This window comes from Choloepus didactylus, chromosome 8, assembly GCF_015220235.1.
Source record: "Choloepus didactylus isolate mChoDid1 chromosome 8, mChoDid1.pri, whole genome shotgun sequence".
In the NCBI taxonomy this organism is placed as follows: Eukaryota; Metazoa; Chordata; class Mammalia; order Pilosa; family Megalonychidae; genus Choloepus; species Choloepus didactylus.
Genome location: NC_051314.1, coordinates 7,373,290 through 7,388,677, shown reverse-complemented (window position 1 = coordinate 7,388,677; position 15,388 = coordinate 7,373,290). Strand labels below are relative to the sequence as shown.

General features: G+C 53.7%; 1 protein-coding gene across 2 annotated transcripts in view; it reads left to right on the top strand.

Moving 5' to 3' along the window:
* The first annotated feature begins 817 nt into the window (after positions 1–817).
* Positions 818–15,388, top strand: part of PARVB (parvin beta) — a 126,486-nt gene continuing 111,915 nt past the window's right edge. Inside the window, exon 1 of one of the 2 annotated variants that reach the window (XM_037847058.1) lies at positions 818–971. In XM_037847058.1, the coding sequence (XP_037702986.1) occupies positions 857–971 (115 nt within the window). In that variant the 5' untranslated portion in view covers positions 818–856. The remainder of the gene's footprint in view (positions 972–15,388) is intronic. The other variant, XM_037847059.1, reaches the window with a different exon arrangement.

Genomic DNA, 15,388 nt, shown 5'->3' with positions numbered 1-15,388 from the left:
TGCCATCCCGTCTGTTCCGGCAGTGCGAGGAAACCAAGATAGTCACTTATCTCCTGAGCTCAGGGTGCCTCACCTCTCACCCGGGTTGCCCTGGGGGGCTCCCGACTGGCCTCCCAGCCTCCAGCCTCCCTCCCTTTCCAGCACCCATCAACCACAGCCAACTCTGTAGACCCCAAATCCAATCATGCCACTGCTCGGCTTTCCTCAGCTTCCCATCCCTACAGGCCTGCCGTCCTCTCTTCCCCTTTGTCCCCCCACTGGAGCCCCACTTTCCTCTCTGGTCTGGCTCTTCGCCCCTGATCCCACCAGCCATCACTGTTTCCTGGGGGCTCTTCCGGAAAGTTCCTTGAGTGTCCCTTGGACACCATCAAAGTGCTCCACGGGCTTGTCACTTATCCAAGTGACCTGCCTGCCGGCACTGCCCACCACGCTCCAGGATTCTGAAGGGTGGGGGGCAATTCCACGGTCACAAGGCGTTGACTGGCGTTGGCTTCCAGGACGCGGTGGAGCCCCCACAGAGGGAGGCTGTGTCTGCCGTGGCCCCCGCTAGGCCCCGGCACCAACGTGATGGAAGAGATCTCCAGAAGCGGCCGAGCTCTCCGCCCCGGCCGCGGCCCTGCCCTTAACGTCCTGGTGAGGGTGCTGGGGGCTCCGTGGGCCCAAGAGAGGGCGGCCGAGGCCGGCGGGCGGGGAGCTCCGGCCCAGCGGAGAACCGGGCAGCGGGCGCGGGCGCGGGGGCGGGGGCCTGCGGCGGGGCCGCGCCCTCGGGACCGCCACTCCCCGGGCCGAGCGGGCGGCGGCGGCGGCGGCGGCTCCCACATGCGCTGCGCCCGCGCCCGGCCCCTGCCGCGCGCCCATGTCGTCCGCGCCGCTGCGCTCGCCCGCCCCGCGCGCCCTCAGAATGAAGAAGGACGAGTCGTTCCTGGGCAAGCTGGGCGGCACGCTGGCCAGGAAGAAGAAGGCCAAGGAGGGTGAGTGCCCGGCCGCCCGCCGCCCCGCCGCGCACGCGCCCCCGCCGGGCCCACGCGCCCCCGAGGCCCGCGCACACCCACCCGCGCTCTCGCCGGGGCCCACGCGCACGCCCACCCGCGCCCGGGCCGGGCCCTCGTGGCGCGCGGCTGCGACCTTGGGGACGGGCCTTGACCCTCACGCCCTGGCTCCTCCCCGGTCCCCTCCGGCCCCGGCCCGGAGGCCGCGTGCGCCCAGCCGTCCTCCTCCTCGCCGCCGCGTTCCTCGGGCCCTTGGGGGCTGCAGGCGGTTCCTAGCCGCCCCCTACCCGCGGGGTGCGGGGCCACCATTTGGTCAGCACCGTCCGTGGGCAGCCCCGAGTGCCGGCCCACAGGGTCGCCCGGGCGCGGTGGCCAGCCGCCCCGTCACGCCGCGAGCCTTTGCTGCGCGCTTCCCGGGCGGCGCCGGGGACCCCCGCTGGGCCTGGGGACCCGCGAGTGACGGGGGCCCCTGCCCTCCGGGGACGGAGGAAGGACAGGGCCCAGGACGCTGTGGCCAGAGGCCCCGGAGCCCTGCCCTCCGCCAGCAAGGAGGTCTCCAAACGTGTCTCTCCGTATCCAGAATGGAGTCATTCTGAAAAACTACTTACTTTCCTTACATTGAAAGATTTTTAGAGTTGCAAGAGATGTAACTTCTGGCGGCTTGGGGGTGGGTGGGTGTTGAGCCTAAACTGCTGTTCCAGGGGCCTCTTCCCGGGATCTGCATTCCTGAATTCTTCCTTTGTTGGTTCCCCTGGGGCAGGGCCTTAGAGGTTGGGGATGGGTGACCTGTGAGTTGTGCCTGCAAAGAATGGATGAAGGCAGGTGAGGGAGGAGAGCCCTCAGGGGCTGGCCTCAGGCGGGTCATTCGGAAAGGACTGGCGGGGTGGGGAATGGAGAGTTCTCTCCTCCAATGACTGGACCCTTGGAAAATCTTCCCATAACCCCAGGGCCGAGTGTACCCCCAGGGGGATATGTGCCCCCCCCCCCCAGGGATATGTGTATCCCCAGGGACTGTACCCCTTGGGATGCATGTACCCCCAGGGAGGCTGTACTTCCAGGGATGTGGGCGTGCCCCCCCCGGGGGGGGGGGTTGTGCCTTCCCATGCATCCCCCCCTACCCAGGATGCTTTTACAGTTGTTTATTTATTAGATTACTCAGTGCAGCTCCTTGACCTTTTCACCTCCAGCCGATCTCTGTATTTCCAAGCAAATTATTCACTCCTTTTTGAAGCCTTATGCTTGGGGACCCAAACCAGTTCGTATTCATCTCTATTAGGTCATCTCTCCTAAAGGAGATGGATAAATGAGATCATAAACTCTTCTATTTGTCCTCCCTATTGCTTCTTGGGATGTGTCCTCAGATCCTCAGATGCAATCATCACCTTCACCCAAAATCCTCCTTTATGTCTTAAAGCCATTATATACCTAAAGTGACACCCGCCCTCCCAAATTGCCTTTTCATTCGGGGTCTGTGGAGTGCCTGCTGAGGTCTGGGTGTCCTTAGGAATTTTTGCTTTCATGGAATGGGAATCCGAGTAATAGTAAACGACAGACGAATAGTGCTAACCTCTCATGGTAAGGGCTGTGACAGGGCGCTCGGGAGTGTGACCCAGGAAGGCCTCCGCGGAGGTCACATGTGGGTCGAGCCCGGCAGGAGCCGCGGGTGAAGTCCTCTGTCACGGAATGAAAGTAGGCCGGATGCTGCGGACAATGGAGGCATTTTACAGGTGACCCGTCCACTCCTGTAACAGGAAGAACTCACACCTGAAATCGTCGACGGGTCCCAAGTTCCAAAGTAACGCGCTTCTCCTCCTTGCTTTTATGAGCCGGTGCGTGCCTCCAAATCGAGGGTCGCTGGCGTTTAGTTTAAATGTGCCAAAGATCACAGCGGTCAAGAGCCTGCTGTGGTGAGAAGAGACGTGAAAGTGGCAGCGGGAAGGAGATGCTGGCCTGGCTGGGGCGGTCATGTGTGAATCAGTGGGGTCACCTACCTGATTCTCGGGGTTGGGGGTGCCTGGCACCCTGCGGGGCCCCTCTTACAGGCAGGAGGCCACGAACCCTAACTGGGCTGGAAGCTGGGAGTGGAAGAGTCACCGTCCAGGGAGAGCCCAGACTCGGAAAGGCTTAGTGCCTTCTGTCTGCCCTTCTGGGACTGGAGAAGGACTCAGGAGTGGGTGGCTACCCAATGAGGTCTTGTATAACTGAGAGTTGCCGGTATTTCTGAAGGCCTTGGCAGCCTGCCCCCCTTGCCACTCAAGTGGCCAGAGCACTCTTGGCCCAGGTGTCAGAGCTGGAGTTTATGGGTCTTGGATGACACTAATTTGCCTAACAGGAAATGATCAGAAAGAGGGTGCTTAGGAGGTTTTCCACAGCCTTCTGTCCTGTAGTACTGCCAGCTGCACAGCCCGTTTCATTTCCCTCTTTGTTAGAAAGTTGACCGTGAACTCAGGAGAGTCAGTGTGATTCCAGCATTTTCCTTAGAGATGAGGACCCCTGTAAGGGAGCTGGAGGGAGGGGGTGCTGGGGGATTGCCTGTGAGGTTCTGGGGCAGCTGTGGGCCTCAGAACCCACCCAGGATATAGGTCTGGTCATTTTCCAGAGGAGGGGATTTTAGGAAATGTGTCAGACTGGGTTTTGGAGGAACCAGTGCAGAAAGTGTCTGAATGAACACTTCCCGACATGATTAAGGCTGATGTTCTATGGAACGGAAAACCCAATTGTGTCATGTGGTGCCCAGTTTAGAAAACGGAACTATGACTCGATATGGGCATTAGGAAAATAGAAAGGAGCATTTGGACAAAACCCTAGAGTTCCCCATGGAAGGTCTGGGGACTTTGAAAGGCAACTTAGAAACCCAGGTTTAGTTTCACTGGAGTGTGAGAGTGTACACTCAGGGCCTGCTGACGGTGTGAGGGGAGGCCCCGTTCAGTGGGCTGGGATACTGGGCACCCCACAGATGGCCACGGCTGCTGTTGAAGGTCCCGAGAGGTGGGCGGCCAGCTCGGGCCGAGCGAGGCCCTGGGTGGAAAGGAGCTGGAGAGAGCCTGGTCTGCACCTTCGCCACGGGGAGCCCTGTGCTGTGCGCTTGCTGCCATATCCACACCTCCATCACTGCTGGGACCCCGATGTTCGACATCAGCCACCGGCACCAGAATTTCTCAGAAATGGCCCAGCTAGGAGTCGGAACCAGCAGTGAGAGAAGCCAAATTCGGAAGCAACCATTAAGGAAGTTCCTATTTCCAAGTTGTCTTTTAAGATGAGGGGTGGTGGGCCAAGAGTGCTGGAGCCCCGGGGACTAGATCTAAGGACAGCATGAGCTGCCTGTGGCCAGGAGCTGAAGGCTAAAGCGTTGCTTCCTTTGCATTCTTTAAATCACTTTCTAGGAGGGAAATCTCCAAGTCCTAAATCACCAACTGCTACCTCCAGCGAGCTCCCTTCTGATCCCCCTTGTGATGGGCATAGAATGCGGTGTTGCCCCCAGACACCAGCAGGGGTAAACAGTGCTGTGTGCCACGAACACCCTGATGCAGGTGTGATTTAATTTAGTGCCCACCGTTGCCTGTAAGAGCAGGAGGGAACACAGTTCAGCAAGTGGTTCTCACCTGGGGTGACACTGTCCCCCGGGGTGTGGGAAACCAAGTCTTCCATGTTGCCTGAGGCATATCTAGGGTGGTGGCTTGGAACACTAAGCCACAGGCCTGCATGGAACACCGTGAGGGCCCACCGTGTAAAGATATGTGTCTTGCGACTATGACGACAACAACATTTGCCATTGTCCTAAACCTAGATTGTTCCTTCTGATATGCAACAGGATATAAACATAGGTATCTGGTGGGCTCTCCCGAGCCTGAGGACATTTAGCATATACTCCCCGATCTTCTGAAATAAATAACTGGAGCAAAGGTGCATTATCGTCCACTTAGCACGAGATGCAGTAGGCCCCCTGCTCCCTTAATTCTTAACTTTGTGTCTGTGTCTCATTCCTGCACCGCCCTGTCAGCAACACCGGGGCACCTTGGCCCTGCCTGGAGGCGTGTCTGGTTGTCACGCTGTGGGGAGGGGTTCCTGGCACCCATGGGTGGAGGTCCTGGCGCTGCTCGGCATCCTGCATCGTGCAGGACAGCCCCTGCCACAGAGGAGTCTCCGGCCCCAAATGTCCATGGTGCCAAGAGGGAGAAACCCTGGTGTGTATTTTCCTAGGAGTTACAAGTGCTCCAAGAGAAGGTCAAGTGGCCAGTAGGTGGGGGAAGGCAGAGGGACTCCCCCAGCCCCGCTATCACACCCCAGATCCCGCTCCCGGCCTCTGGGGTCCTCGGTTCGGTTTTTTCAGCCAGAGGATGTGTGTGGCTGCCCTGACCAGGCACAGGCCTGGGGGCTGGGGGCTGCCCCATGGGGGTGAGGCACATCCCCCCCCCAGAGAGGGAGATGGGTGTGGCCTAGACAGACCCCTCCCGAGGGTGAAAGGAAATGGGGACCTTGCAGAGCAAGGCCTTGCAAAGCACAAAGCTACAGTGTGAGAAGAAACAACGCCTCTGCACGCTCATCGGTTTTGTGGAATCTCAAAGGCAAGGCAGTCGAATCTCCCCCCATCCCAGTGGGCCCACCTGGGAAGGGAGAGGTGAGGCCTGCTCACCCCCGCTGTCCCAGGGCACCAGGAGGAGGAGGAGGAGGGGCTCCTGAGGCCCTGAGGGTGAAGGAAACAGGCAAAGGAGTTAGGATTGGAAATGGCAGGTGTTAGGCACGTGGAACTCACCCCCTTCACTCTACCCCTCGACAAAGCTTCACCCCGTGCCTGCTTCCCTGAGCCCACCAGGCCCTGTTCTCCAGCAGGCAGGTGTGGACTGAGGCCCCTGGGGACACGCGGCCTGGGCTTGGTTTCTAGGTTCCAGCTGGAGAAAGTGGCCCCAGGGGACTGGGGAGGGAGGCCTAGGGTGCAGGGGCCCACCAAGACCCTTTTGGGGAAGTGCAAGGGCTTCCCAGGATCTGGGCAGTGGTGTGGCCTGTGGACGGTGGAGTGGCCTATAGGCGGAGGAGTGACCTGTGGGCGGAGGAGTGACCTGTGGGCGGAGGAGTGGCCTGTGGGCCGTGGTGGGCGGCCTGTGGGGTGTGGGTGGTGATGTTCTGTGTGGGCAGTGGTGTGAGTGGCCTGTGGGCCGTGGTGGGCGGCCTGTGGGGTGTGGGTGGTGGTGTTCTGTGCGGGCCGTGGTGGGCGGTAGTGATTGGTGATGCGGCTTGCGGGCGGTGGTGTGACCTGTGGGCCGTGGTGGGCGGCCTGTGGGGTGTGGGTGGTGGTGTTCTGTGTGGGCCGTGGTGTGAGTGGCCTGTGGGCCGTGGTGGGCGGCCTGTGGGGTGTGGGTGGTGGTGTTCTGTGTGGGCCGTGGTGGGCGGTAGTGATTGGTGATGCGGCTTGCGGGCGGTGGTGTGACCTGTGGGCTGTGGTGGACGGCAGGAAGGTCAGCAGACTGTCAGCCCCGAGAAAGCAGCAGGAGCCCCAGTGGGTTATTGAGCAACAGTGGTCTGATTGGGATTGGTTACGTGCTTTAGAAAGTCCCAGAAGCTGCACTGTGGAGAACGGATGGGAATGGGGTGACCAGGGCATGAATCTGGGTGCAGGCTGAGGTCGGCCTTACCTGACGCTGTGGCAGCGGTTGGGAAAGAGGTGGGCATTGCCATGACACAGTGAGACGGGGCAGCCGCAGGGCTGGATGCGGAGGAGATGGCCCGAGTTTCCTGGGCTGCCAGACGCAGCACGACACACGTGCTCTCGCAGCTCTGGAGGCCTGAGGCCGACACCAAGGTGTCCTTGCCCCCTGCCCTCTCCTGACTGCTGGGGGCAGCCGGCAGCCCTTGGTACCCCCTGCTTGCCGACGCACCCCCCAGCCTTTGCCTCCATCCTCATTCCACCTGCTCTCCTGTCACGTCTGTCTCTCTGTCCAGATTCTCCAGCCTCCTCCGAGGACCTATCATAGACTTTAGGGCCCCCTACAACAGGATGGCCTCATCTTGATTGCATCTGCAAAGACCCTATTTCTGAATAAAGTCACGGACACAGGTTCACAGTGCACAGGAATTTGGTGGGACACTGCTCAACCCAGTACAAGATCCCAGGAGGCTGTTCTTGGAAATTAAGAAAATTTACATAAAAGCACATTTCCAGCGATCCTGGACAGTGGCAGCATTTCTTTAGGCCCAGGCTGGGCTGTGACCCTTCGATGGGACGTGTGTGGCCAGCTCCCCCGTGGCCTGCTCCTCCCGGGCCTGAGTCACCGCGTGGCCTCGCCCACTGTCTGGCGGCATGTGGGATGTTTTTTGCAGAGAGAACTGACTGTGATAAGTAGTGACTCTGAAGTGATTTCTACACATTGCTTTCTAGCAGATTTCAACAAGCCCCTCTGATTTACCTTTAAAGAGAAAAAGGAAGTGCTGTGTCTCTTTGGGTTGACATACAGAAGGATCTGCAGATGGATTTGGGCTCCTTTGGCCAGGGAGATATGCTTTTTTTTTTTTTTTGGATTGCTTTGTGTTTCCCAGCGCCTTTGTCCACACGGTCCCTTTGATGATCTGCAGGACCTTAAGGGCCTTCCACAGGGGCCACAGATTTGGTTAAGATCGGCCAGACTCTGGGCCAGAAGAGAAGAGGGTGGCTGGTGAGACGTGGAGTGAGGCCAGAAGGCGAGGGAGTGCCGTGAGTTAGGGTTAGGGTTAGGGTTTTTAGAATGTTCCAGTGGAAGGCGAGTCCGTGGGAGTGCTGGGCAGTGGGGTTCCCTGCAGACTCTGCCATTGAAGAGAAACTGGTTCCACACCCTTCTCCAGACCCAAGCCCCTCTTCTCTGAGCGGGTCCTTCTCGGTCCTGGAACAGAGGAAAGGGGACAGAAGGGCATCTGTGACACTGTCCAGCTCCTGGGTCATAAGACCCTCTTTGGGGACGTGGGCTCTGGAAACGACTGCTCTGTTTTTCCTCTCGCTGGAAAGGAAGTAGCTTCCAAGTGGAGCCCGGCATGGCTGAGTCAAATTTCCTTTGATTATTATTCTGGCTATAATCTCCAAATCCAGCATTTCTCATTGTTTGTTCCCCCTAGGCATTCTCATTCAGGGGGAGCACGGGGGACGTGCGCTTAAGTCAGAAACACAAGTAGGCACGTTGGCTTGTAGTGCACCAGACTTTTTTTCTGGGCAGCCTACTAAAATCTCATGGGAACTTTGCTTTAACAGAAAACAGAAATGATGATTCTTGACCCCAAAGAGTGAAAACTACAACCCAGGGGATTTTTATATTCCTTGCCTTTCTGTGCCTTTTCTAAGGAGCAACTAATTCTCCATGGACCTTGCTGTTATGGGTTGAACTGGGTTGCCCCCAAAAGATATGTACAAGTCCCAGCCCGTGAATGTCACCTTATTTGGAAATAGGGTCTTTGAAGAGCTGATTAGTTAAGATGAGGCTAAACTGAAATAGGGGGGCCCTGACCCAACATGAGTGGTTCCTTACGGGAGGGAAATTTGGACATAGGGACACACACAGAGGTGCCAGAGATTGGAGAGACATGTCTAGAAGCCAAGGACTACCAAGGGTTGCCGGCAAAACCACTGTAAGCAGGACAAAGCAAGGAAGGGGTCTCCTCTGCAGACTCCAGAGGGAGTGTGGCCTTGCTGATTCCTTGATTTTGGACTTGTGGCCTCCTGAGCAGTGAAAGGACAAAAGTTGGTTGTCTTAAGCCACCCAGCTTGCGGGACTTGTTATGGCAGCCCCAGGTTACACCGGGGGCCCCAGGAGAGTTAACTTGCCTTGGCAGCTCCCCCCACCCCTCGACTCGTTACGGGAGCTCTGATGTGAATTCCTGCCTCAACTCCAAGGAATTAATATTTATCATGTGTCCAGCATTGTGCACCCTGTCCAGCCGTCAGAATAATTAAGGGATGTTTGTAAGATGTGAGCAGGTAATCACCTGCTGTGAGCCGTCTCAAAGTGCTGCTTTTGATTGATTTCTCTCCCTTCTGTTGTTGGCCAAGGGCAGGTGCCTCCATCTAGCTGGTTTCTTGTTTTCCAATATATGGCAACATCACATAAAAGATGTACCCTAAGAAAAAATGTTTTTTCTTTGCATTAGCCATACACTTTAATTTTTAGGTTTCAGTGAAAAATGGGTTTACCTCCTAATGAGTGTGTTTGCTCTTTGTTATGTTATCAAGAGGTAGAATGGCGTGTTAGTAAGTTTAGGAGTATATTAGAGACACACTGGTCCAGGGGCGCTAATCTTCTCCTCTCTACTGTTGCTGTTGGGGTTAAGACAACGTAAACACAGAATGCAGTCAGTTCTGGAAGTCTCAGCAGCTTTGGCATCACTGACACTTCTCAGTGTCACAGATTCAAATGAGAGACTTCTTTCTGGTTACGGGAAAAAAAATGGATTGAGTGGGGAGCTCTGGCATCGTCTGGTTTCTAGGGCTCGCAACCTCCAAGGAATAACTCTATCAGCCCCAGGAAACTGGTGGAGTTCTCCCTGCTCTGACACTTTGAGGGGGACTGGGTGGTGTGGATCAAATGCTTTTTTTTTTGTTATTGAGATTGTTCACATACCATACAATTATCCAAAGATCCAAAGTGTACAATCAGTGGTTTGCCCTCGGTACCCTCATAGATCTGTGCATCCATCACCACAATTTTTTTTTTTTTCAATTTTTAGAACATTTTCATTACTCCAGAAAAGAAATAAAGGCAAAAAAAGGAAACTCAAACCCTCCCATACCCCTAACCATTATTGATTCTTAGTATTGGTATGGTACATTTGTTACTGTTGATGAAAGAATGTTACAATACTACTAATTGTAGTATATATGCTTTGCAATAGGTATATATTTTTTTCCTATATGCCTCTCTATTATTAACTTCTAGTTGTAGCATCATACGTTTGTTCTGGTTCATGAGAGACATTTCTCATATTTGTACAGTTAATCTCGGACATTGCCCACCACAAGGTTTACTGTTTTATACATTCCCATCTTTTAACCTCCAACTTTCCTTCTGGTGACATACATGACTCTGAGCTTACCCTTTCCACCCCATTCATGCACCATTCAGCACTGTTAGTTATTCTCACAACAGATCACACGCTTTTGAGGCTACGTTTAAAACACACTTTAAAACCTTCTGAGTTTTCAAGCTTTGGGACCTCATTTCCTCCATTGTAATATGACAAAGTGGGGCAGATCCCAGCTGTGCCCTTCTGAGCTAAGTCTTTCTGGACTTAGGGTGGTTCTCAAAAATGTACCCTGCTCCTCTCTGGGTGGCCTGCAGAGCAAGACGATGGCATCCGGTCTTGGTGTCCTTGCTCTGCTGTGGCCGGCCTTTTCCTGGTTTTTCTGAGCCTCTGGTCCTGACCGGCCCCCTGTGGATCCTGTTAGGTGGTGTGAGGATAAGATGAGCTATTGATGATGTTGACGAGCAAGGTCGTGATTGGCAGTATTGAGTCCAGACTCCAGTTAGTGGTGAGTGGGTGTCGAGTCTGCCGGGGTTGCTGTGACAGGTGTCACACGCTGGTCGCTTAAAACAGCAGGAATCGATTGTCTCAGGGTTTCGGAGACTGGAAGTCCAGTTTCAAGGTGTCAGCAAGGCCAGGCTTGCTCCAAGATTGTCAGGTTCGGTGCTGGCTGTCCTCTGTCCCATGGCCATGTCTCTGGCTTCTCTTACTTCTGGCTTATACTTCTGTGGCCCATTTCTTCTGTTTATAAGGACTTCAGCCATTTGAGTTACTGCCCACCCTGCTTCAATTTGGCCTCATCTAAATAGGATCTTCGAAGATCCTGTTCACACATGATTGCACATTTTAACTAATAACAACAATAATAACATCTTCAAAGGGCCTGTTAATGGGTTCACACCCACAGGAAAGTGGAGTAAAACTCGAGCATGTCTTTTGTAAGGGACATGATCCAATCCCCAGCAGTGGTAGAGCAGGTTTGCCAAGTAGGTTTTGACCTGCCCCTGTGTTAAGAAGGATCCTGAGGTCGCGTCTGGGCTTGGGAAAAGAATGCCGCCGGCACCGATCAGCCAAGCCTGCAGGGTGCACGGAAGGTTGGTTGCCATCTGATTGTCACCCCCAGAACAGAAACCTCTTCTAACTCTGGTCTTGTCTCATCTCAACACTCCTAGCTGCTCTTTTCCCATGATGTCGGCTGTTGGAAACAAAGTTAAATAAATCCTTTACAGTATTTGAGTTTGAGGAGCACTGCCCATGCTCGTTGAGGTGTGCACTGCAGAGAACCCCATGACTGCAGGTTGCCTTTGCAGAGCAGCAGGAGTTTCCAGTTTCCAGCCAGAAGGCTGCCTGTTGGGAATGTGAGACTAGTCTTGGGTGGGGGAGGTGGTGGGGTAGGTGGGTGGGGGTTGGATTCCAAGAGCCATTCTCACCTACCTCCGTGTCCCCGTGTCCCCGTGTCCCCGGGGCTTCCTCACCAGCCCAGGCCATCAGAGAGCCTTAAACAAACTCTGAAACTGAGCGAGGTTTCTTAAGCTTGCCTATTAGGAGTTGAATGTATGCTCATTTAGAGCTTAGCCATTTTGAAAGAATACTCTTGGTTTTGGATTTTGAGCCCTTACTACTCAGCCTGAATCTGTCAGTAATGTTAGTTTCCCTGAATCATGGTATCTAAATCGTTGACAACTATTCTTTTAAAAAGTTCTTTGTTTTGTACTTTTTTCATTTGGAATATTTACAACATTTTACTCTAATAGTACATTATTAAAAGAGTTATTACAAGTATTAAAAAGAGGGTACAAAAATGTCATAAAATGTAGGATTTGCGTTGCTTGCTTGAATCTGGACAACTGTCCATTTAAATTGGAGTGTGTCTGCCCCACATCGTTTGCCATTTATAAAGTTACTGAGGACTCCGGGGCTCTCGAAGTCCAGGTGCCACTTTAAAGGTGTGGCCTGAGCGTCTGCTGTCTTGTAGATGCCGGCGTTCGGCTCCCTCAGGCCCTGGTTCGCCGCAGGCGTCTGAGGGTCCTGGAGACAGGGAGGCCTGGCAGGGCCTCGCACACTTCTGGGGGTAAGTCATTAATTTTTGGTGTAAATGGGATTTCACGGACATTCTCCCCAATCTTTCTCTCTACCTCTTTTTCTTTTTTTTTTTTTTTTTGCAAATGGATGTGGTGTCACAGCCCAGGAGGGCTTTTGCAGCCGAATGACTAAAGAAAGCATCAGACATGTTCTGACATGAGCTTCTTTTTGGGGGGGTGGGGGGGGGTTACCTACAGGGTGGGGAGCCAGCTGCTCCGAATGGCGGCGGGTTCAGAGCTGGGTGCGTAAGGTGCTCCGCAAAAGCAGGGGCTGCCAGGGAGTGGTGTATAAGGGTTATGAGAGGAGTGGGGACTAGTGACGCAGAGAGGGATCTATTGCAGTCAGCGGGGAGGAGGGGAGGATTATAGATTATCTTGTGGATACTAGTACCTCAGGGAGTTTTGGGGGAGAGGGATTTTGAGGAGGGAGGCAAGCTATAGATGACTTTAGTGCCAGAGGCCTGACTGTACAAGGAGAGTGGGTCAACCTTAACTGTCCTAGGTCAAGCAAGGTGCTGTGAGCAGTCTTCAAGGCACTTGGGAAGGCCCTGGGCCCGGGGCTCCCACATGTGGTTTGTCTTTCAAGGTGAGACTTGCGCAGATGCACATTTGATATGTATGAGCTTAACGGAGGATCGTCGGAGAAGTGAGGGGAAAATGTTAAAAGAAGAATTAAAGAAAAACTAGGCTGGTGTCTACAACTGTCATACTAACGGTGAAGACATTGTTGGCACTTCTTGGCTTCCCGCTGCTGTGCTCAGCCCTCTTGCTGTTTGTTATTCCTTCCCCTGAGCTGGGAAGTGGGTGGCCTGTGGTTACTCCGTCATGCAGATGAGCAGATGGAGTCTCAGAGAGGTGAAGGTCCCTGCCCTGGGTGACACTGCCAGCAGGCGGGAAACCTGATTTTAACCCCAGGTCTTCTGGCTTTTGCTGCCTCCAATCTTGCTAAACTGGAAGAGTGGTTTTGAGACCAGTCGTCTTCCCAGCTGGCTCATAGCAAAGCTTTTCAGTGCACTCAGCCCCAGTGGGAAGAAAAGACAACAAATTAGGAACAAATTAGAACCATTTTGTGCCGAATGGACTCATTGGCAAGAACACAGAACTGGTGGCTTCTTGATGCCCTGGGACCGGAGTTCCCACCAGCTCCCCTTACCTGCCCAGCCCTCGGCTCCTGGGCCGAGCCATGGGTCCCTCCTTCTCTGCCTGTGGATTCCATCGTCTTCTTGGCCCGAGGCCCTCACGTACGCTGTTCCTTCTGCCCCAGCGCATTCCAGGCAGGGTTGGGGCCCCTCTTTTCCTGTGTGTAGTGCCGTGCCCGTTTGTGCTTGAGGTGGTCCCTGCCATGCTGGACTTTCTGCCGGCCCAGTGGGCTGGGGCTGGGGCTTGGCTATGAGAAACACTGTCTGGTCACTAAGGTGCCCTTTGTGTGTTTGCTTAGTGAGCTTGGGGCCATCCCATCTCATGGTTAGGGGCACCGATTTGTCGGCCAGACGGTGCCTTCCGAAAGGTACTTCCCAGCCCTGTGCCTCGATTTCCTCTTCTGTAAAGAGTCCTGAAGTCATAGAGTTATTGGGGAATTGTGAGTTACTAAATGAAATGATGCAATTAAAGTGGGGCCTGGTCCAGCTATAGACTGGGAGAAATTATCTGCAAAACACACATCTGAGAAAGGCCCAGTGTCCAGGGTCTGGAAAGAACTCCTACAACTTGGTGATGAAAAGATGCACAACTCGGTAAAAGAATGGAAGGAAGGTTTGAATGGACGCTTCACAAAAGAAGATACATGGTGGCCAGTTGTATGTATGAAAAGGCTCTTGGCACCGTCAGTCACCCAGGAAATGCGAGTCAGAGCCCCAGGAGAGACTTCTCAGCCCTACGAGGAGTGAAAAGAGAAAGGCTGACAACACCAAGACTGGCGAGGATCTGTTGCATCTGGAACGCTCATCCATGCTGGTGGGACTGCATAGTGGTGCAGTCACTTTGGAAATCAGGTCAGTAACTATTTTTAAAACCAAACGTGCATTCCCGTCCCCCACCCCCACCCCGGTGACCCAGCAATTTCAATTTTAGATATTTACTCAAGATAAATGGAAATATATGCCCATGAGAAGGCTGTGCAAGGGTGTTCAGAGCACCTGGACTTACAATGGCTAAAAATTGGAGGCAGCTGGGTGTCTGTGCCAGCTTGGCTATATTATGTCCCCGAGAAAGAGCCATGTTCTTTGATGCAGTCTTGTGGCGGCAGATGTATTAGTTATTAGTGTTGATTAGGTTGGAATCTTTTGATTGAGTGTTTGCATGGAGATGTGACTCAATCAACTGTGGGTGATACCTCTGATTGGATTTCCCTGGAGGTGTTGTCCCATCCATTCAGGGTGGGTCGTAATTGATTCACACTGGAGTCCTATAAAAGTGTTCACAGACAGAAGGAGGTGCTGCAGCCAAGACAGACACTTTGAAGAACACACAGGAGCTGAGAGAGGAGCTGGAACACAACCTGGATCAGCAGACACCAGCTACGCGCCTTCCCAGCTAACAGAGGTTTTCCGGATGCCATTGGCCTTCCTTCAGTGCAGGTATACTTGTGTTGAGGCCTCCATTTGGACATTTTCATGGCCTCCAGACTGTAACTCTCAAAACCTCTGTGTTGAAGGAAAGAAGCCAGGCCCCAAAGAGCACACACTGTGTGAAGTTTTACAACGGACAAAACTAATCTATGCTGGTAGCCTCCGGGGGTGGGGGATAGAGGCAGGGATGGACTGGGAAGGGGCAGGAGGGAATTTTATGAAAATGGTTCTGTATCTTGATAGGAGTTTGAGTTACACAGATGCAGGTGTGTGTCAAAACTCATTGAATGTATGCTTGAGATTTATGCATTTCATTGTATGCAAATTTTATCTAAAAGTAAAGACAGACAAATAATACTGAAATCTGGTTAGTGATATGCATGATGATGTATTTAGGGGGAAATGCATAAAAAATAAGAAGGCAGAGTAAGGGCCTCACAGAGAATCCCCCATACCTAATCCCCCAAACCTGTGAAGAGTTCATTTTACCTGGTAAAGGGACTTTGCAGGTGTCATTAAGTTAGGGAATTTGAGGTGGGGGGATTACCCTGGGTTATCCTCACAGCTTGATGTAACCCCAGGGTTCCTTATAAAAGGAGGCCAGGGGTCAGGACAAATGGAAGAGCCGTGTGGAGGAAGGAGAGGTCTGAGTAATGCGGGGCCAGGAGCTGAGGAATGTAGGCTGCTCTGGAAACTAGAAAAGGCAAGGAAATGCATTTTCTTCTGGAACCTCCAGAAAGAACGCAGCCCCACCTAGACCTTGATTTGAACCAGT